This window comes from Theropithecus gelada, chromosome 2 (genome assembly GCF_003255815.1).
Source record: "Theropithecus gelada isolate Dixy chromosome 2, Tgel_1.0, whole genome shotgun sequence".
Taxonomy (NCBI): Eukaryota; Metazoa; Chordata; class Mammalia; order Primates; family Cercopithecidae; genus Theropithecus; species Theropithecus gelada.
In genome coordinates this window covers 103,027,134-103,045,785 of record NC_037669.1, presented here as the reverse complement: position 1 = coordinate 103,045,785, position 18,652 = coordinate 103,027,134, and the positions used below count along the sequence as shown (strand labels likewise).

The 18,652-nt window shown below is 36.0% G+C and overlaps 1 protein-coding gene across 4 annotated transcripts in view; it reads left to right on the top strand.

The window, feature by feature from the left end:
• The window catches only part of GOLGA4 (golgin A4), a 101,012-nt gene extending 83,801 nt beyond the window's left edge, over positions 1–17,211 (top strand). For 3 of the 4 annotated variants that reach the window (XM_025376173.1, XM_025376170.1, XM_025376169.1), the window contains 6 exons: positions 18–148; positions 6,064–6,177; positions 8,146–8,166; positions 8,671–8,739; positions 9,981–10,056; positions 16,917–17,211. In XM_025376173.1, coding sequence (XP_025231958.1) covers positions 18–148; positions 6,064–6,177; positions 8,146–8,166; positions 8,671–8,739; positions 9,981–10,056; positions 16,917–17,026 — 521 coding nt within the window. In that variant the 3' untranslated portion in view covers positions 17,027–17,211. The remainder of the gene's footprint in view (positions 1–17; positions 149–6,063; positions 6,178–8,145; positions 8,167–8,670; positions 8,740–9,980; positions 10,057–16,916) is intronic. The other variant, XM_025376172.1, reaches the window with a different exon arrangement.
• The last annotated feature ends 1,441 nt before the right edge of the window (positions 17,212–18,652 follow it).

Below are 18,652 nucleotides of genomic sequence, written 5' to 3'. Positions count from 1 at the left end.
CCATTTTTATTTATTAGATAAGGCCCAGGAGGTGGAGGCTGAACTTTTAGAAAGCCATCAAGAAGAGACAAATCAGTTACTTAAAAAAATTGCCGAGAAAGATGATGATCTAAAACGAACAGCCAAAAGATATGAAGAAATCCTTGATGTTTGTACCTTATTTCTTCTCTCTCACTTTTGAAATTTAGCTGTAATAGATTTCGTGGTAGTGCCGAAGATTTCCTTTTCAAATGTGTTTTTTTGAACGAAAAGTGTTTTGGTTTTTTTTTTGACTCAGTATTATTCAAATTAGTACTGTTATATGCAGATTTATAAAGTTGAGTTGATTTCTGCCAGGATTGTAGTTTCCTGATGAGATTCTGCTAACCTGGCAGCACAGTCCCCTTGTTGCTAGTATTGAAGCAACAGTAGATACTAAAAGAAAGAATAGTTTCTTTCCCACCTGCCTCACAGAGTCTGACTGAACTGTGAGGGAACCAGACTAAAAATCAAGACCTTGTGCTTCAGTGAAGTCTAAGTAATGGGGTAGTGAGTGTATATTTAAATGTGGCTGCTTAACTTAGCTAGAATCTTTCTGGGAGGGCCAGTTAACTTTATCTCTACCCAGTATGTGGAGGTTGTATTGGTCTCAAGAGAAAAAAACTGGGAAAAAATGGAATTTGTAAGCCAAATCTTTTATATTTAATGGAAGGTTATTTCAAAGTACTTACTCTACTTATGCCATGTTGCAATTCGTAGAATATGCCACTAATGCATTGCCATTAGCAAAATAAGATAAGCCCTGAAGATACACCATGAAGATAAATCATAAATGCTAGTTAGTACTTTGGACTCTAAGAAAACATTTTCAAATGTAACACAATATAAATTGTTTTTGGTTGGCTTACAGATTCTGTAGTTACTCTAAGCCTTATTTCACTATATGCTGAGAATCTTTTGGTGATTAAGAATTTATAAATCAAAGAATCATGCCTTAACTGACTATGTCAGCAGAAGTCTGAGTCAGGAACAGATTCTAATAATTATTTTAAATGTAATTGAAATGGCTAAAATTCCAAGATATAACACATACCTATAAATGCCACCTTTTATAATTCTTGAGCTTTATATATCATTATGAAAAGATTTAAATAATTTCACATTTTCTTATACTTCCATAGAGGATATATGTGCTAAGTTTAAAAAAACAGTATTATTTCTTGAATGCCTAGAGAATGTTGGAATTGGAAGATATAGTAAAGCTAGTTTAGTTCTACTTTTTTTTTTCTTCTGTTTTTGTTTTTCAGAAGGAAAAGCCAGCTCAGTATAGTTAAGTAATTTCGTTAAAACTACATAGTGAGTGGTAGAGCAGTGATTCTTCATTAGCTTTACACATTTTGTAAAAAAAGACTTCTTCCTAACAAAGGAACTTAGAGAAGTCAGTTATATATCATGGATAATTAAGTCAGGGAGATTCATTTGCAGGGAGTAAATTGTGCCATAGCTCTAGAATTCCCTTTTGTGAGCTATTTCTCTGTCTTGGGATGTGTGGGGTAGCAGATGTAGACTTTTCTAGAGTCATGACAGACCTTTTAGGTAGAAGGTAAGGGAACAAAGAGACAGGTTACTGTATACCCTTTGACATGGTTCCTCCTTAAAAATCTGCTGTATTTTAGGGAAGTTAATGAAATTGTCCTTCAAACTTCAGGCTTAGAGTAGTAGAGCAAGTGGACAGGAAGTGGAGGGTGGGCAAGGGGTTGGCATGAACTCTTTTCCAAGTTCCTTCCTGTGCCTTGGACCAGCACTGCCTTTGGAAATATAATGCAAGCCAGCCAGGCACGGTGGCTCATGCCTGTAATTCCAGCACTTTGGGAGGCTGAGGTGGGTGGATCACCTGAAGTTAGGAGTTCAAGACCAGCCTGGCCAACATGGTGAAACCCCATCTGTACTAAAAATACAAAAAATTTGCCAGATGTGGTGTCATGTGCTTGTAATCCCAGCTGCTCAGGAGGGTGAGGCGGGAGAGTCGCTTGAACCTGGGAGGCGGAGGTTGCAGTGAGCCGAGATTGTGCCATAGCACTCCAGCCTGGGCGACAGAGACTCCATCTCAAAAAAAAAAAAAAAAAAAAAAAAGCAAGCCACAGATGTGAGCCGTATTGTAATTTGAAGTTTTCTAGTAGACACATTTAAGAAAAAAAGGAAACAGGTAAACTTAATTTTAATAATATCTGCTACCAATGCAATATAACCAAAATAGTATCATTTCAACATGTAGTCAATTTTAAAAATATATACATACATATAAATTCTTTGAAATTCACTGTGTTTTTACATTTCATCTCAATTTGGAATAGCAACATTTCAAGTTCTCACTGTCCACGGTTTTAGGGTAGCTAGTGGCTACCATATTGAACAGTATAGCCTTAGACTTTCAGCTGCCAGGACTTAGGACTGACTTTGTAATTAAATAGCCAGTCCCCATCCAGATATCCCCAGATATACCTTATCCTGAAGAAATTTTTTTAAAAATGCAAATACTACTAAAAAGGGCTATTAGCAGTTCTCAGCAAACACCATATTGCTTTGATTCAAAGACATAGTCTCTATGATTCTCTCATTTAGAAATTTCTGGGATTGGAATTTCGTATGGGATTTGTATGTATTATGTAGTAGTGTTTTTTACCCCTTAAAAGCTATTATCAGATTGGTGATTTGTCTCAGTGATGACGTTGTAGAATGCTGCATTTTTGTCACCTATTAAAATAATTCTGTGATTTGTTAATAGCAAGTTTGAACACAGGCACATTTTCATTTTTCTACTTTGAATGACATTCTTACCATTCCTCCATTTGAAGAAACTGGAAACTTTTGACATCTTTAGTTCCCACTTCCTATGTCTCTAAACACCATACACATATATATTCATGTACCTATTTGGTCATTAAATCTGCTTCTCTCCCCAGCATAATTATCTGACATATAATGGGCTCACAGGATATGGTTTGAAACATCCTGAGAGTCATGTTGCCTGTTGCTCTCCTCTGAACTCTGCTGCTGCCACCACAGTCTGTGCTGCCATTTTTTCATCTGGCCCAATCTGTTGTATTAATGTCCTACCTAGTTCCCTTACTGCAGTTTTTTTTTTTTTTCCCTAACATAGTCATCTCTGTCAGAGTTATTGTCTGTCTGGAAACAAAGGTGTGAATTTATTACTTCTCCTAAATATGTGCAGTGGTTTCCCATTGTCACAGTGATACCTCGTCCAGTTTGGTCTGTGTTCCAGCCAAACTCAACCATAGCTTGTTCTTCTCCAGATGTTTCCTTTGTACATGCTTTTCTGTGTGCCTAAAATCACATTCTCAGGCTTCATAAAATAATGCAGGCATTACCATCTCTCTTTTGGCTAAAAAAAATGTTGGGGAGCAGGTGTGTGTGACTGGGCTCAGTGGCTTATACCTGTCATCCCAGCACTTTGGGAGACTGAGGCAGGAGGATTGCTTGAGCTTGGGAGGTCAAGGCTGCACTGAGCTGTGAACGTGCCTCTGCATTCCAGCCTGGGTGACAGAGTGAGACCCCGTCTCAAAAGAACAACAACCAAAAAAAATTAAAATTTTTAATTTTTATTTTTATTTAGAAAAAATTTTTGAATCAAATGTATTCACATGGCTTAAAGATTAAAATAATATTAAAAAGTATTCTTGGAGATGACATATATGTACAATGAAAATTGTACCCATTCCTCCTTTCTGTGTTCTGTGTCCTCTCCCTCTTCTCCCTCCACTGGCAACCATTAGTTTCTTATACTCCAGTGTTTCATTATGTAAACAAGCAAAAATGAAATATATTCTTATTTTTTTCCCCTTTCCTACTCAAAAGGTAGCTTTTTGAATATTCTTTTCTATGTTGTTTTTTCACTTGTTCATTTTTTTTGAAACCTCTTAAATATAATTAATTGCATCTGTGTTCCTTGGTACTCATCTATATTTGTTACTTATGTGATTTTTGTCATATATACATATGTGTGTAGGAATGTATTAATAAATTTATCCTCTCCCTTAGATTATAAGCATCCCTCTAGAGAAGAGATTTTGTTCTTCTCTAGTCTTGAGAATCTGTCCTAGTGCCTGGCACATACTAGCACTTGATAAATTTGAAGGAGGTGACACATGGTGGAATTCATTTGGGAGGAGGGCATGGTGACTTACAAGTTGGAGACTCACAAGTAAGGGTGCGTAATCTCAATCTCAGAGCAGTCTCACTTGGAGACTATACTAGATACAAAAGGCTGCATTAGATACAAAATTGGTTTCTTTTTAACACTGACTGTATTTTAGTGATTTTGTTTTGGCATAATAACTGGTCTTCAAAGCATAACCTGTCATGTATATACATAAAGATTCAACATAGTTTTTCTTAGTGTTTTTACTTCAAAGCAATAATATACTTTTTTTTTAATCTTAAAAGAAGACTAGAAGGCCTTTATAAAGGAAATTACATAACTGTTACTTCAATTAGAAATGACACATCAAAGATTCTTTTCTAATTATTGGGGGGATTGCTTTAAATTAGTATCCCACAGATGTCAAAGGAAATGTCAGACATAGCTAATTGTCATATTAGAAACTGAGCCTGACTAAACAAGTAGCTCTAGAGGTTAAACCACAAACAAGGCTAAACCACATTGACACAACCGTACAAGAAATGTCAACAAACCAAGACAGCAGTGACGTATTTACAACAATTTTGGGTTGATGGTGTTTTAGAGGTGGAGGCCAAATTCATGTGTGCCTCAGTGGGAAGATATCTAAGATATCTGAGGGTATCTAGTAGAGATCTCTGCTATACTTATGTTGAAAAAAGGGATTTGTTTTTGCAATTAAGTCTAAGAAAATTTCATGAAAAGTGGTATTTAAAATTAGATTTTCCAAATGTCCTATGATTCATTGCCTTATTTTGTGCCATAGGGCCTATGTTTGCATTTGTTTTTGAGAATGATGTTTCTGTTTTTGGCAAGTCAGGATCTGTTAAATCAGATACCTGTTTGTGATTGTTTTTCCTGTTAAGTCTCTTGCTCAGCAAACACTTGCCCTTATTACTCAAATAAGATCAATATTCCAATTCCAAATATTATTTTAGCACAAAGGTTATTGCAAGATTTATAAGAATAAAGAGAAGTCTGGGTTGCTCTGTACAATAAATCATGCCAATGACCAAGACAAATGAAGGAATGTAAGGATGGAAAACAGCCTTTTACCAGGGCAGTCAAAACAGAAGAGAGGACAGTTTGTATGCCAAATTTTATAAGTAGGAATATTGAATCAATAAGTCACGTATTGCTCTTTCTAATTCAGCCTTGTTTATTTTTTGCAGTTTGGGGCAAAGGAAGTCATTACGTTGCTTACCAGTACATTGGACAGTAACTAATTTTTTTTTCAAAAATAGATTTTAGTAGAACATTTTACCTCAGAGAACCACTGGTGGGGGTAGATATATAGGAGATGTGCAGGCTTGTCAAATTAGAACAAAGGACTATCTGTTGATTTACGCAGCCTAACTAAAGAGGGTGAGAAAACTGAAAACCCCGTAACTTCTGTGATCTGTAAATTGCCATCTGATTGGGTAGTGTTGTGTATAAAAATATCTACTACTTTATTTTAATGAATATTTTCTAGAAATCAAATTCCAATATAGAAAAGGCTGAAATCTTAAAACACAGGCTATGTATTGTAGTTCTGTCACAATTCTGTTATATACCTAATTGTTGCTTAAACCTGGGAACCCTAGTTTAAGGGGAAATAAACAGCTTGATGAGCTTTTTGGGATGAGAAGAGAGGGAGTGAGGTGAGAAAAATGATATCCTATGAATAATGAGCATTGGAAAGGGCTTGGAGTTTAAAGTAAGGCATGAAGGAAGGTGTTTAGAGCACAATAATGAATTAAAATAAAAACAGTAGTGTGTGTCTCAAAAACTTAAATGTTTATTTCCCTACAGAGAGAGTTTTCTCTACACCATGTTGCCTCTCCAGAGTGCTTTTTTGATGTGTTCATTTATTAACGCTTCTTTTTTTTTTTTTAATCCTAAAGGCTCGTGAAGAAGAAATGACCACAAAAGTAATGGACCTGCAGACTCAACTTGAGGAGCTGCAGAAGAAATATCAGCAAAAGCTAGAGCAGGAGGAGAACCCTGGCAATGATAATGTGAGAGAAGTTTGAGTTTGCTGCACATGTTTCTTGAAAACATTGTCATTTCTGTGATTTGACTAGCCTACTAACATACATACATATTTATCTCATTTAATCCTAACAAAAACCCTTTGAGATTTTTACCTCTGTTTTATAGACAGATAAACTAATGTTCAAAGAGATTAACTAAAATGTTCAAGCTCACACAATAAATGTTGTGGTGAGGATTTAAACCAAATCTACCAGACGTCAAAGCCTAGGCATTTTGTTATACCAGTGCTTCTCCATCTTTTCCATGGAAACAATAGTGGAGGAAAGTGAATCTTATAACCCTGGAGCATAGCTAAAAATAGTCCATCGTAAATGTAATATGTTTAGATTTTTGGGTTTTTGTGCTAAAAATTCACGTTAATTTTATATCCTACTCTGTAATATATCCTTAGTTGTAGTCACATAAAAATGGTGTTTTTAGTTGTATACTATTAAGAAAAACAATTTCTTTCTTTTTGGCCAATGGACCAGATGCAAATACAATGTGATGATTTGGGAAAATTGGACTGAATTCAAAGAGAACTGGCTTGCAAATCTAAGCTTTTTTTTTTTTTTTTAAGAGTCCTAATCCTTAAGTAAAATCGTCATTATGAAAGGTAGACCATGTTTACTCCGTGCTTTCTTGTCCTGCTGTGCACCTCAGCAGCACACACCCACAGTTGGAGAAGGCTGCCACTGTACTTTTCTACTGTCTAAAATGTTCTCACTCATCCAGGATGGTCTTTTCATAGCACAGTCTTGCGGGTAATGGGAAAGTGGGTGGTCACTATGACTTTATCCTGGAGAGGATTTGTTACAGAATGTCAGTTACCAGATAACAATTTTTTACACAACCAATTACATGGATGACTTACCCACAGTGCAGAGAAAGGGCCTCTAAAAAGAGCTTTCCTTCTCTGTCACTTAGTAGGCATATGTCAGGTGTAAGCACTGAGCAAGCTGAGAGGACCATTTTCTGTTTCTTTAATAGCTAGGTTAGTTCTGTTTAAATTTTCTTTACTTTCTTTTTTTCTTTTTTTGCCGTTTAGTCATGTAGTCATGACTTGAGTATTCCAGATGCTATTATATATTACTTCTTTTGAGAAAATACATGTTTTTAACTAACTTTTCCTTAGTATCAAAGTATTAATATTGGATATAGCAACATTTTAACTTGTGTCAGGATGCCATAGAATATTGAAACATTATGAGATATTAAGAAGGACTTCTGAGTCCTTTACCTTGTGTCATAAGAAAGGTAAGAAAATAGCCTTAATTTGTCGGGGCGTGGTAGCTCATGCCTGTAATCCCAGCACTTTGGGAGGCCGAGGTGGGCGGATCACCTGAAGTTGGGAGTTCGAGACCAGCCTGACCAACATGGAGAAATCCCATCTCTACTAAAATTACAAAAAAAAAAAAAAAAATCAACTGGCCATGGTGGCACATGCCGGTGGTCCCAGCTACTTGGGAGGCTGAGGCAGGAGAATCACTTGAACCAGGGAGGTGGAGGTTGCAGTGAGCTGAGATCGCGCCATTGCACTCCAGCCTGGGCAACAAGAGTGAAACTCTGTCAAGAAAGAAAGAGAGAGAGAGAGAGAGAGAGAAAGAGGGAGGGAAGGAGGGAGGGAGGAAGGAAGACTTAATTTTTATTTCTACTCTAAACATTTTTTTTTCTGTTTTATTCTTCATAAATTTGTTTCCTTCTGGAGCATCTTCTGGTGCTTCTAGATATCTTAAATTGCAATATGTATTTAGAGTATAATATTTTGTAAAACAAAACAGACCATTTGTTTAGAAGCACATATTTAAAGTTGCCTTACCTCAAGTCTGACCACTTCCTTGAGACTCTAAACCCTGACTTCTTATTTCCTTATATCTTTATAGCGCTTTGTTTTACTGTTTCTTATAGCTATTATTGTATACACTCATGTTCTTTCTTTTCCATTTTTTCAGGTAACAATTACGGAGCTACAGGTAAGACTAGTTCTTTTTTTTTTTCTCTTTCTTCCTTTGAGCCAGAGTCTCGCTCTGTCACCCTGGCTGTTGCCCAGGCTGGAGTGCAGTGGTGCAGTCTCGGCTCACTGCAACCTCTGCCTCCTGGGTTCAAGTGATTCTCATGCCTTAGCCTCCCAAATAGCTGGGACTATAGGTGTGTGTCACCACGCCCGGCCAATTTTTTTTTAGTAGAGATGGGGTTTTGCCATGTTGGCCAGGCTGGTCTCGAACTCCTGAGCTCAGGCAATTACCCCCCTCGGCTTACCAAAGTGTTAGAATTACAGACGTGAGCCACCACACCCAACCAAGACTAATTCTTCTTTGAATTTGTCTGAAAGTTGTGCATTTTAGGAGTATTCAGTGTTACACGTTAAAACATAAAGAGACTATTTTAACAAGGAAAAATTTCCAAGCAGTACAGAAATGTGTCTGGGCAATAATGAAACCTCTGTGCATTTCAGATCTGACTTTTTGTTCTTTCAGACACAGCTAGCACAGAAGACGACTTTAATCAGTGATTCGAAATTGAAAGAGCAGGAGTTCAGAGAACAGGTACAGGCCTAATTGGTATCTTTTATTTTGAACTAAAGTTACGTTAGTATGTCCTTGGATCACAGCTAATTTTTAAATAGTTGGCTTTGAAATTTTTCAGTCTTACACACAGGAAATTTTATGTCCACATCCAGAGGTACTAGAGGTTTTCTTTATAAATTCATGATCATATATATTTAAGCAAGAACATTTGTATCATATTATTTTTAATGCCTAACTTTTTTTATAACAATTTGTATAATGTATAGTAATTTATGTTCTACAAAGAAGTTATTTTTTGCTTTTATCAGAGAGAAAATAGTCATCTATCTTTGGTACTTTTTCCAAGTGATTTAATTGTCCTAATTTAATTCGCCCATATATTATTGATGGACAATATATGTAAGTCAATTTAAATAGGACCATGTGGTACACCTTCAAGGATGCACAGTACACACATACCAGGATATGTGGTATATGATCTTTAGTAAAGTCTTTTTCCAAACTCTAGGAGAAATAGTGCCTCAGATCAGCAGACTGAGTTTGAAGGCTAAATCTCCTGGGATTTTCCCAGTTCTTTTAAAATTCATACAGACAAAAATCTTGATAATTGTTAGAACTGAGTGATGGATAGGTATATGAGCATTAATTGTGCTATACTTCCTTGGAATATGTTTGAAATTTTTCATAATATTTCTAAAAATTTCATAAAGATAGGTCCCAATGTGACTTTATTTTTTGTTTCACCAGTGATTTAACTTTTCCCATCTATTCTCAAGATTACTGCTTTAAAATTCTTTTAACATCAAATCTTGAAAACTGCCCTAGCATAACAATTTTTATATTAGTTATTTTTATTGTGCGAATATACACATTAAAAGTTACCATTTTAATCATTGTAAAGTACACATTTCATTGACATTTAGTTTATTTACAGTGTTGTGAAACCATCACTGTTACCCAGTTCCAGAATATTTCATCACCCCAAAGGGAAACTCCATACCCATTAAGCAGTCACTCCCCATTACCACCTCCCCATAACACCTAGCAACCACTAATCTGCTTCTGTCTCTATGGATTTGCCTATTCTGGGTATTTCATATAAATGGAATAATACAATACCTGACCTTTTATGTTGGGCTTTTTTTTTTTAAATTTTTTGAGATATAGTCTCGCTCTGTCGCCTGGGCTGGGGTGCAGTGGCATGATCTCATACAGTTTCCCTGTGAATTTTACATGGTCTGATTATTTGTTATTTTTAGATTCATAATTTAGAAGACCGTTTGAAGAAATATGAAAAGAATGTATATGCAACAACTGTGGGGACACCTTACAAAGGTAAGGATGATCTCGTATCATGTTATTCACCATTATCTTTTATTGGTGGATTTGTGCATGATTTTTATTTTTGTCTTTGCTAATTTATATTTTTTCTCATTAAAAAATTTTTAATTTTATTTTTTCTTAATTGACAAATGCATATATGTATTGTGTGCAACATGATATTTTGAGTTATGTATTCATTGTGGAATGGTTAAACTAAGTGCATTACCTAACATATTACCTTTTTTGTGTGTGTGTGATGACAACACTTTAAAATCTACTCTTTTCACAATTTTCAAGAATACGGTATATTGGATGGGGAATAATACAGTACATTAACTATAGTCAATTTTATTCTTATTTATTACATTAACTATAGTCAATTTTATTCTTATTCAAACTATTATAATCATATTTTACAATAGATCTTTTGAACTTATTCTTCCTTATTGAACTGAAATTTTGTATCCTTTGGACAGCATCTCCCACCGCCCACAGTCCCTGATAACCACCAGTTTACCCTGCTTAAGTTCAGCTTTTTAGATTCCACATATAAGTGAGATTATGTGGTATTTGCCTTTCTGCAGCTAGCTTATATCACTTAATATAATGTACTCCAGCTTCACCATGTTGTTCCAGTGACAGGGTTTTCTTCTATTTGGAGGCCGAATAGTATTCCATGTGGTTAATCTGTTTTTAACAATGAATATATTTTACCTTTTAACAGCTGGTTTTAAGGAAAGAAAGATAGTAAGCTGGCGGGCACAGTGGCTCATGCCTGTAATGTAATCCCAGCACTTTGGGAGGCCGAGGCGGGTGGATCATGAGGTCAGGAGATCAAGACCATCCTGGCCAACATGGTGAAACCCCGTCTCTACTAAAAATAAAAAAAATTAGCTGGGCATGGTGTTGTGCATCTGTAGGCCCAGCTACACAGGAGCCTGAGGCAGGGCAATCACTTGAACCTGGGAGGTGGAGGTTGCAGTGAGCCAAGATCACGCCACTGCACTAAAAAAAAAAAAAAAAAAAAAAAGGAAAGATCCACTCACTTCCCAAAGTGTTGGATTACAGGCGTGAGCTACCACACCTGGCCCAAAGGATTTTAAAGATGAGCTTGAGTCTTTATGTGGTAATTCCCTTGAGATCATCGAAATCATTGAATAATCTTATATAACACTTACCCATTCTCTAAAGTTCAGTTTCGCTACCTCACTGTATTAAGAATAGTTTTGTTTTGCTACATGTTTTGTAAACCTTTCTGCTTTCTCATGGGAAGCATGAGGACATAAAAACCATTTGGCATTCTTTTCTTTTGTGGTTTTGAAAGCTCTCATTGCTATCAAATAATGTAAAATACTACACTACACAAATTTTAACTAAATTAAAAGGCTTGCTGTCGATCCTTTCCAAACTGGAGCTCCTCAAAAAGAAGTAAAAACCAGCCTGGAAGTTTCCTATGCTCACTGCAGAGATGATTCTTGCTGCAAAGATTATTTACTATAGCTAAGTCACTGTATATGATTCTCAGCATAGAACTAGGCTGAATCAGCCTACAGCCATACCACCGTGAATGCTTCCAATCTCATCTGATCTCAAAAGCTAAGCAGGGTTGGGCCTGGTTAATATTTGGGTGGGAGAACTATACTGAATCAGTACTCAGCAGTGCATAGAGAATAGTGTCGATTCCTTTTATTTTCCATTTAAGAATTTCCTACATAATTTTCTTTTTTCTCAATTTTGTGAATACATGTATACAATTTAATAGCTAACTCATAATACTAAGTGCTAAACACTTATAAACACGTTTTTGTCTTTTTTAAAACATTATTTTTCTCAGATTTCTCAAGGATAATATAGCTTATCTGCTCATTTAATCCTCTTAAAAATCCAAGCAGTCTGGTGCAGTATGCACATTAATCTCTTCATCATGCTGCCTCTTTAAAGAGTAAAATGAGGCCAGGCAGGGTGTTTCACGCTTGTAATCCCAGCACTTTGGGAGGCCATAGTGGGTGGATCACTTGAGGCCAGGAGTTTGAGACCAGCCTAGACAACAGGGTGAAACCCTGTCTCTATTAAAAATACAAAAAATTAGCCAGGTGTGGTGGCGCACACCTGTAATCTCAGCTACTTGGGAGGCTGAGGCAGGAGAATCGCTTGAACCTGGGAGGTGGAGGTTGCAGTGAGCCGAGATCACGCCACTGGACTCCAGCCTGGGCAACAGAGCGCAACTCTGTTCAAAAACAAATAGAGAGTAAAATGAGCACCTATCTTGTAGTACAAAATAAAACATTCCTAGTTCTTTAGAAGTCCCTGTGTGTTTGCCTTTACAATATCTTTATCCCTCTCATCATTTTTACTGTTTCCCCTGACTTTTCTTAATCATTATCTTGTTCTTTATCATTTACACCTGTATTTATATTTTCAAGCAGTATTTTGCTTAGATTTTGTTTGCTTTGTGAATTTATGTAATTCAGTCATACCATAAGCATTCTTGTATGACCTATTTCTTTGGCTTAATATAAGGTTTGAGAGTTACTCAGATTGTGTGTAGTTGTGGTTCACTCATTTCCATTGTATTAATTTTGTGCATTCTTTTTCATTTTTCCTAGTACACATGTGGAAATTTTTCTCTAGAATATATAATAAGAATGGAATTGCTAAGTCATAGGATATATTTTTGTGCATATTCCATATTAGGTTAAGCCAAACTGTTTGCTGTATCTTTTGTAGTAATTTCCACTTCCATCAGCAGTGGGTGAGATTTCTGACCACTCTAGCACCTCATCAGTGCTGGAGATATATATATATATATATATATATATATATATATATTTTTTTTTTTTTACATGGAGTCTCGCTCTGTTGCCCAGGCTGAAGTGCAGTGGCGTGATCTCAGCTCACTGCATCCTCCACCTCCTGTGTTCAAGCAATTATTCTGCCTCAGCTTCCCAACTAGCTGGGAGTACAGGGGTCCACGCCCAGCAAATTTTTGTATTTTTGGGAGAGACGGAGTTTCACCATTTTGGCCAGGCTGGTTTTGAACTCCTGAACTCAGGTATCTGCCTGCCTCGGCCTCCCAAAGTGCTGGGATTATAGGTGTGAGCCACTGTGCCTGGCCTCATAAATGTTCTCTTTTGGTGGTGATAAATAGTTGGTTAATTTGAATCAAGAGCCAAACAGTGCTCATACATTACATTTGATTGATAAATTACTTAAGTCTGTTTTGAACTCTAGGTCCTTCACCTTTGCTTTTATCATTTATTTGATGAGAAAACCAACTTACTTGTCATATAGAGTGAACCACATTCTTAATTTTCTGGATTCCATCTCCATGGAGTCCTCTGTCCCCTGGTAGGTAGAACTAGAGGCTTGATCAGATTTAGGTTTGATTAGCTTTAGGTTTGCATTGACAGTAGTGCTTCGTAAAGGAAGTTGTGTAATTCTTGTTGTCTTATATCAAAACTTTCATGACATATTTAAAATTTTAAGATCTGCCACCCAGTTCCAGGTGTGATCCATCACTTTTCACCAGATTTTAGCATCCATTGGTAACTTCCCTGATCTGTTACTTCAGTAGTGGTTTACTTCAGTAGTAAAATTTGACCATTTCTTGTGCATATATTAATTGGAATTCTTCTATAAATAGGAACTTTTCCACATTATCTATATGGTTACCTTGAGGTACAACTCAAACAAGAAAAGCAGGATAAATTTCAGTTAGTTTGAAACTGGTAAACAGAGTTTATCCTGCTTTTCTTGTTTTTTTTTTTTTTTCAATCAGAGTCTCAATCTGTCATTCAGGCTGGAGTGCAGTGGTGTAGCCTTGGCTCAGTGGGACCTCTGCCTCCTGGGTTCAAGCGATTCTCATGTTTCAGCCTCCCAAGTAGCTGGGATTACAGGCGCACACCACCACGCCTGGCTAATTTTTGTATTTTTAGTAGAGACGGGATTTCGCCATGTTGGCCAGGCTGGTCTCGAACTCCTGACCTCATGTGATCCACCCACCTTGGCCTCCCAAAGTGCTGGGACTATAGGCATGAGCCACTGTATCTGGCCAGTTAGTCTGTATTTTTGAAGATCTGTTTCTGGCACCTCTAGTGTGTTTCATTAATCAGTTTGTCTATGCCTGCTCTAATACCTCACTGTCTTTTTTTTTTTTTTTTTTTTTTTTTCTTCAGTAGAGATGAGGTCTGTCTCTATTGCTCAGTCTAGTCTCGAACTCCTGGCCTCAGGTGGTCCTCCTGCCTTGGCCTCCCAAAGTGCTGAAATTTCAGGAGTGAGCCACCATGCCCAACCTTCACTATCTTAATAACCGTCACTTCATAATAAGTCTTGATGTCTGGCTGGGGAAGTCCTCCCACTTTTTCTTTAAGAATTGTTTAACTATTCTTAGCTCTTTGAATGTCCATACAGATTTTAAAATCACCTCGTTAAGTTATATACATGCATACATATACATTCTTGGGAGGATTTTGATTAGGCTTACATTGAATTTATAGAAAAGTTAAAGAGAATTGGAATTTATATGGTATTGATTCTCCAATCCATAATCACAGTATACCTCAACATCTACGTAGGTCTTCAATGTCTGTCAATAATGTTTCTTGGCTGGGCACAGTGACTCATGCCAATAATCCGAACACTTTGGGAGGCCGAGATGGGAGGATCACTTGAGCCCAGGAGTTCGAGACTAACCTGGACAGTGTAGTGGGACCCTGTCTCTAGAAAAAAAAAGTTAGCTAGGCATGGTGACATGTACCTGTAGTCCCAGCTACTTGGGAGGCTGAGGTGGGAAGATCACTTGAATCCAGGAGGTTGAGGCTGCGGTGAGCTGTGATCGCACCATTGCACTCTATCCTGGGTGACAGTGAGACCCTGTCTCAAAATAATAATGTTTATTGTTCTCAGTAGTAATCTTGCACCTCTTTTATTACATTTATTCGTAGATGTGATTGTAAATGTAATATTTATTTTCTAACTAAATGCATATTTTAAAGGCATTACGGCATGATGCATTTTTTGAGGAAAATCCAAGAAAGCTTATGTTTTAAAATTATCTGTAACACACAGATAAAATTGTGTTAAATGTCAAGTGGATTTTTCAGTTATACACTTTGGAATTTGGCCCAGATAAAGTGTGAATTTTAAAATGCTGAGTGTTACGTAGATGAAGTTATTTGGGAAGACCCATTAGAGGCAATGAGTAGACAATTTGGAAAGCCTCTTTATTTGAATAGTAACTAATTTCCTCTAATAATTGCTTAAAACCAGAAATAAGAGCTATAAAGTCTTTTGTACCACTGTTTGGGAGAAATCAAGAAGAGGCACAAGTATTGAAAAATAATATTAATTCCCTCTCCTGGAAAATAGCTATTCCAGCACTTTGGGAGGCCAAGGCAGGCGGATCGTGAGGTCAGGAGTTCAAGACCAGCCTGACCAACATGGTGAAACCCTGTCTCTACTAAAAATACAAAAATTAGCCAGGCATGGTGATGCACACCTGTAATCTCAGCTACTCAGGAGGCTGAGGCAGGAGAATCACTTGAACCTGGGAGGTGGGGGTTGCAGTGAGCCACGATCTCGCCACTGCACTCCAGTCTAGGCGACAGAGCAAGACTCTGTCTCAAAAAAAAAAAAAAAAAAGTACTCTGCCTATTTAATAAAATTACTTATCTTCTGAAAAGTGAAAAAAGATCTGCATTTTGTATAGATCTAGAGGAATAAAACAATTAAGTATAATATATAGAAGGATATATTACCCATAGGAAATAATGTATTTTCATTATTTAGTTCTTAGAACTCTGTACTTGAAAAGTATAATTTGAGTGAGTTGAGTCTTCTAAAAGTATGCACTTAAAAAAAATTCCAAACATGTGAGTACATGTAACGTACATGTAATGTATGGAGGCTGTTTAACACCTCAGAATCCACCGTCCAGAACATTGCCATTTCTTTTGAGGCTTCTTGTGCTGCTCTGTAGTCCTTATATCTCTGTTGTTTCCCAAGAGTAACTGCTGTTATTATATTACAACATAACTAGTTCCTTAAAAAAAATTGATTTTAATGTTTTATATGTTTTGGGCTGTATAGAAATGACATCGTACTGTATGTGTCCTATGTAAATTACTTATTTTAACCCAATATTGTTATTTTGAGATTCATTCTAATGTGTGAAGCTATAATTTGACCATTTTCAACGCTGAATTTAACAATAATACATTATATCTTTATGTCACAGTATATTCTCTTGGTGGACGTTTGAGTTGTTTCAATTTTGCTTTTATAAACAGTGTAAATAAACATTGACTCCTACTGTACATGTGAAGTGTTTCTGTAGGTTATATTGCTAATAATTGAATTTCTGTGTCATATAATATGCTTATTATCTATGTTACACAGTTTTAAAAGCAATGCCAAATTGTCATCTGTAGTGCTTGTTACCAGTTTCCTCTCCTTGTAGTACACAAGAGTCTCCATTGTTTCACATCCTCACCAGTGCTTTGTATTATCTGATTTTTAAGATTTTGCTCATCAGACTCTGTAAATGACACATAACACAGTTTGTTTTCACTGAACAAATGGTTATTTAAATTCTAAACCCAAAGTAATGTATAATTACAATAAAAGGCCAGAAGAAAGAGGAGGAAGAGAAAAAGATGTGAGAAATAAAATTGTTATAGTGATTCTTGTTTTCTCTTCCAAGTATAAAATAGAATTGGAATGTTTAGTGTGCATGTGTGTATACAATGCAATATGATACAATGTAAAAGCAATGCCTCTCTGTTCCATTGGTTATTTTTAAAATCTGTTTTTATAAGTAATAAGTAATTTACCTGGTTTTGTCTTTACAGTTTGGTCTGCTTTTTATTTGACAGGTGGCAATTTGTACCATACTGATGTCTCACTCTTTGGAGAACCTACCGAATTTGAGTATTTGCGAAAAGTGCTTTTTGAGTATATGATGGGTCGTGAGACTAAGGTATAAATCATGTCTCGTGATTTGGTGTGTGGCTTAATTTTAAAAGAAATATATTCCACTTTTAATACACATATGAATGCCATATGTTTACTATTAGCACATCAGACATGCTAATAGTAGGTAATAGATAATTATTTTATTGCTGTTAGTTTACAAAGTGAATTGGTGGATCTTGCTTATATTTGTTAAATTTATAAAATCTTAATTTTTAAAATACTGTGGGTAACACTGAACACTAAACATTAAAATTTCATTAACGTAAGAATAATTGGTGAACCATGTGGCTTTTTTTCTTCTTGATTTCGTATCTTTAAGTTAGAAGAATAAGTTTCATTTTCAAGGAGACTTTAGGATATTATGAATAATATTGGAAATAGTAATAATTAATAGCTACCTGGAGAGATTTAGAAACATTGTACTTTACTGTAAGAAAATCATTTCTGCACTTGTGGAATATTGATCATTTAAAAATTACCCCATGTAAGTAATAATGCTTGGCTAATTTGTTTTCTAGAATGTTGCATTTGTTGTAAGGTTCTTAAATGTAGAGTCTTGTCTTATTCTTATTTGTATCCCTTTGCAGTGTTTTAAAAAGAGCCTTATTGGACATTTGGTAAATATATATTGAATTGAGTTAAATGCTTCTAGGGAAATTCATGAGCCTTTCCTCAAACAAAATTTTTCATTTAAAGCAGTTTCTGTTTTTGACATTTTTTACCTTCAAGGAATTTTGATTGTCTGTGTGCCTTGGCTGAGAATGGGATAATGAATTTTCTATGCTCAGAAGCAATCAGTGTTTTAATGTGTAGGTGTGTGGGAGTTGCTGAGTCATAGGATACTAAGCAGGTTCAAGCACTGATTTGGCAAATATATTTAAAACCTAAAAAGCAAGTACCTTAAAGTAGTATTATAAAAGGAAATATCTTAAAAGAATATTATAAATGTATAGATTGGAGATTCAACTAAATACCAGGAGTGGGTTAGAAGTCATTTGAATCCTTAATATCTGTAGAAATCACGTTTCATTATATCAAATTAAAGTAATATCTAATTTTGTGAACATGTATCACAGAAGGGAGATATTAAATCACAGCACTTTAGTGTCTTTTTTTTTCTCAATGCCATTTTTCAAAAAGTTCAAGGATAGATAAAAACTAATTTTCTCCTTATCTTTTAAAAACAAAACTAACAAAATAACAGCTTTCTCTTATGTCCTTATGGGACATACACTATCTTACCTCAAATACAGGGTATATTACGTCCTGTGGGGGGATATTTGAGGTGGGATAGATTGTTTAAAGTTACCTTGTTATTGTTTTGGGGGTGGGGAGGAGAGGCATGTCTTTAAAAAACAAAAAGCTCCTCAGAACTTTAGCTACTTTGGCTCATCAGTGAATCTAAAGCTATGATGGAAAGGTTGTTGCTAAATACTTTATTTAGCTTTTGCTTGATCTGTAAAATGGAGAGACAGATTGCCTCAACCTGTTTCTTCTGAAGGTTATGAATGTATGTGAGATGAGATAGATAGCTACAGAGCTTAACTACCCTGAAGAAAGGCCTAGCATAAGTGGCTTGTGGGGTAGTACCAATTCAGCCAAGTCTAAGCTTGTGCTTCAGGGCTCTGCAATTAAT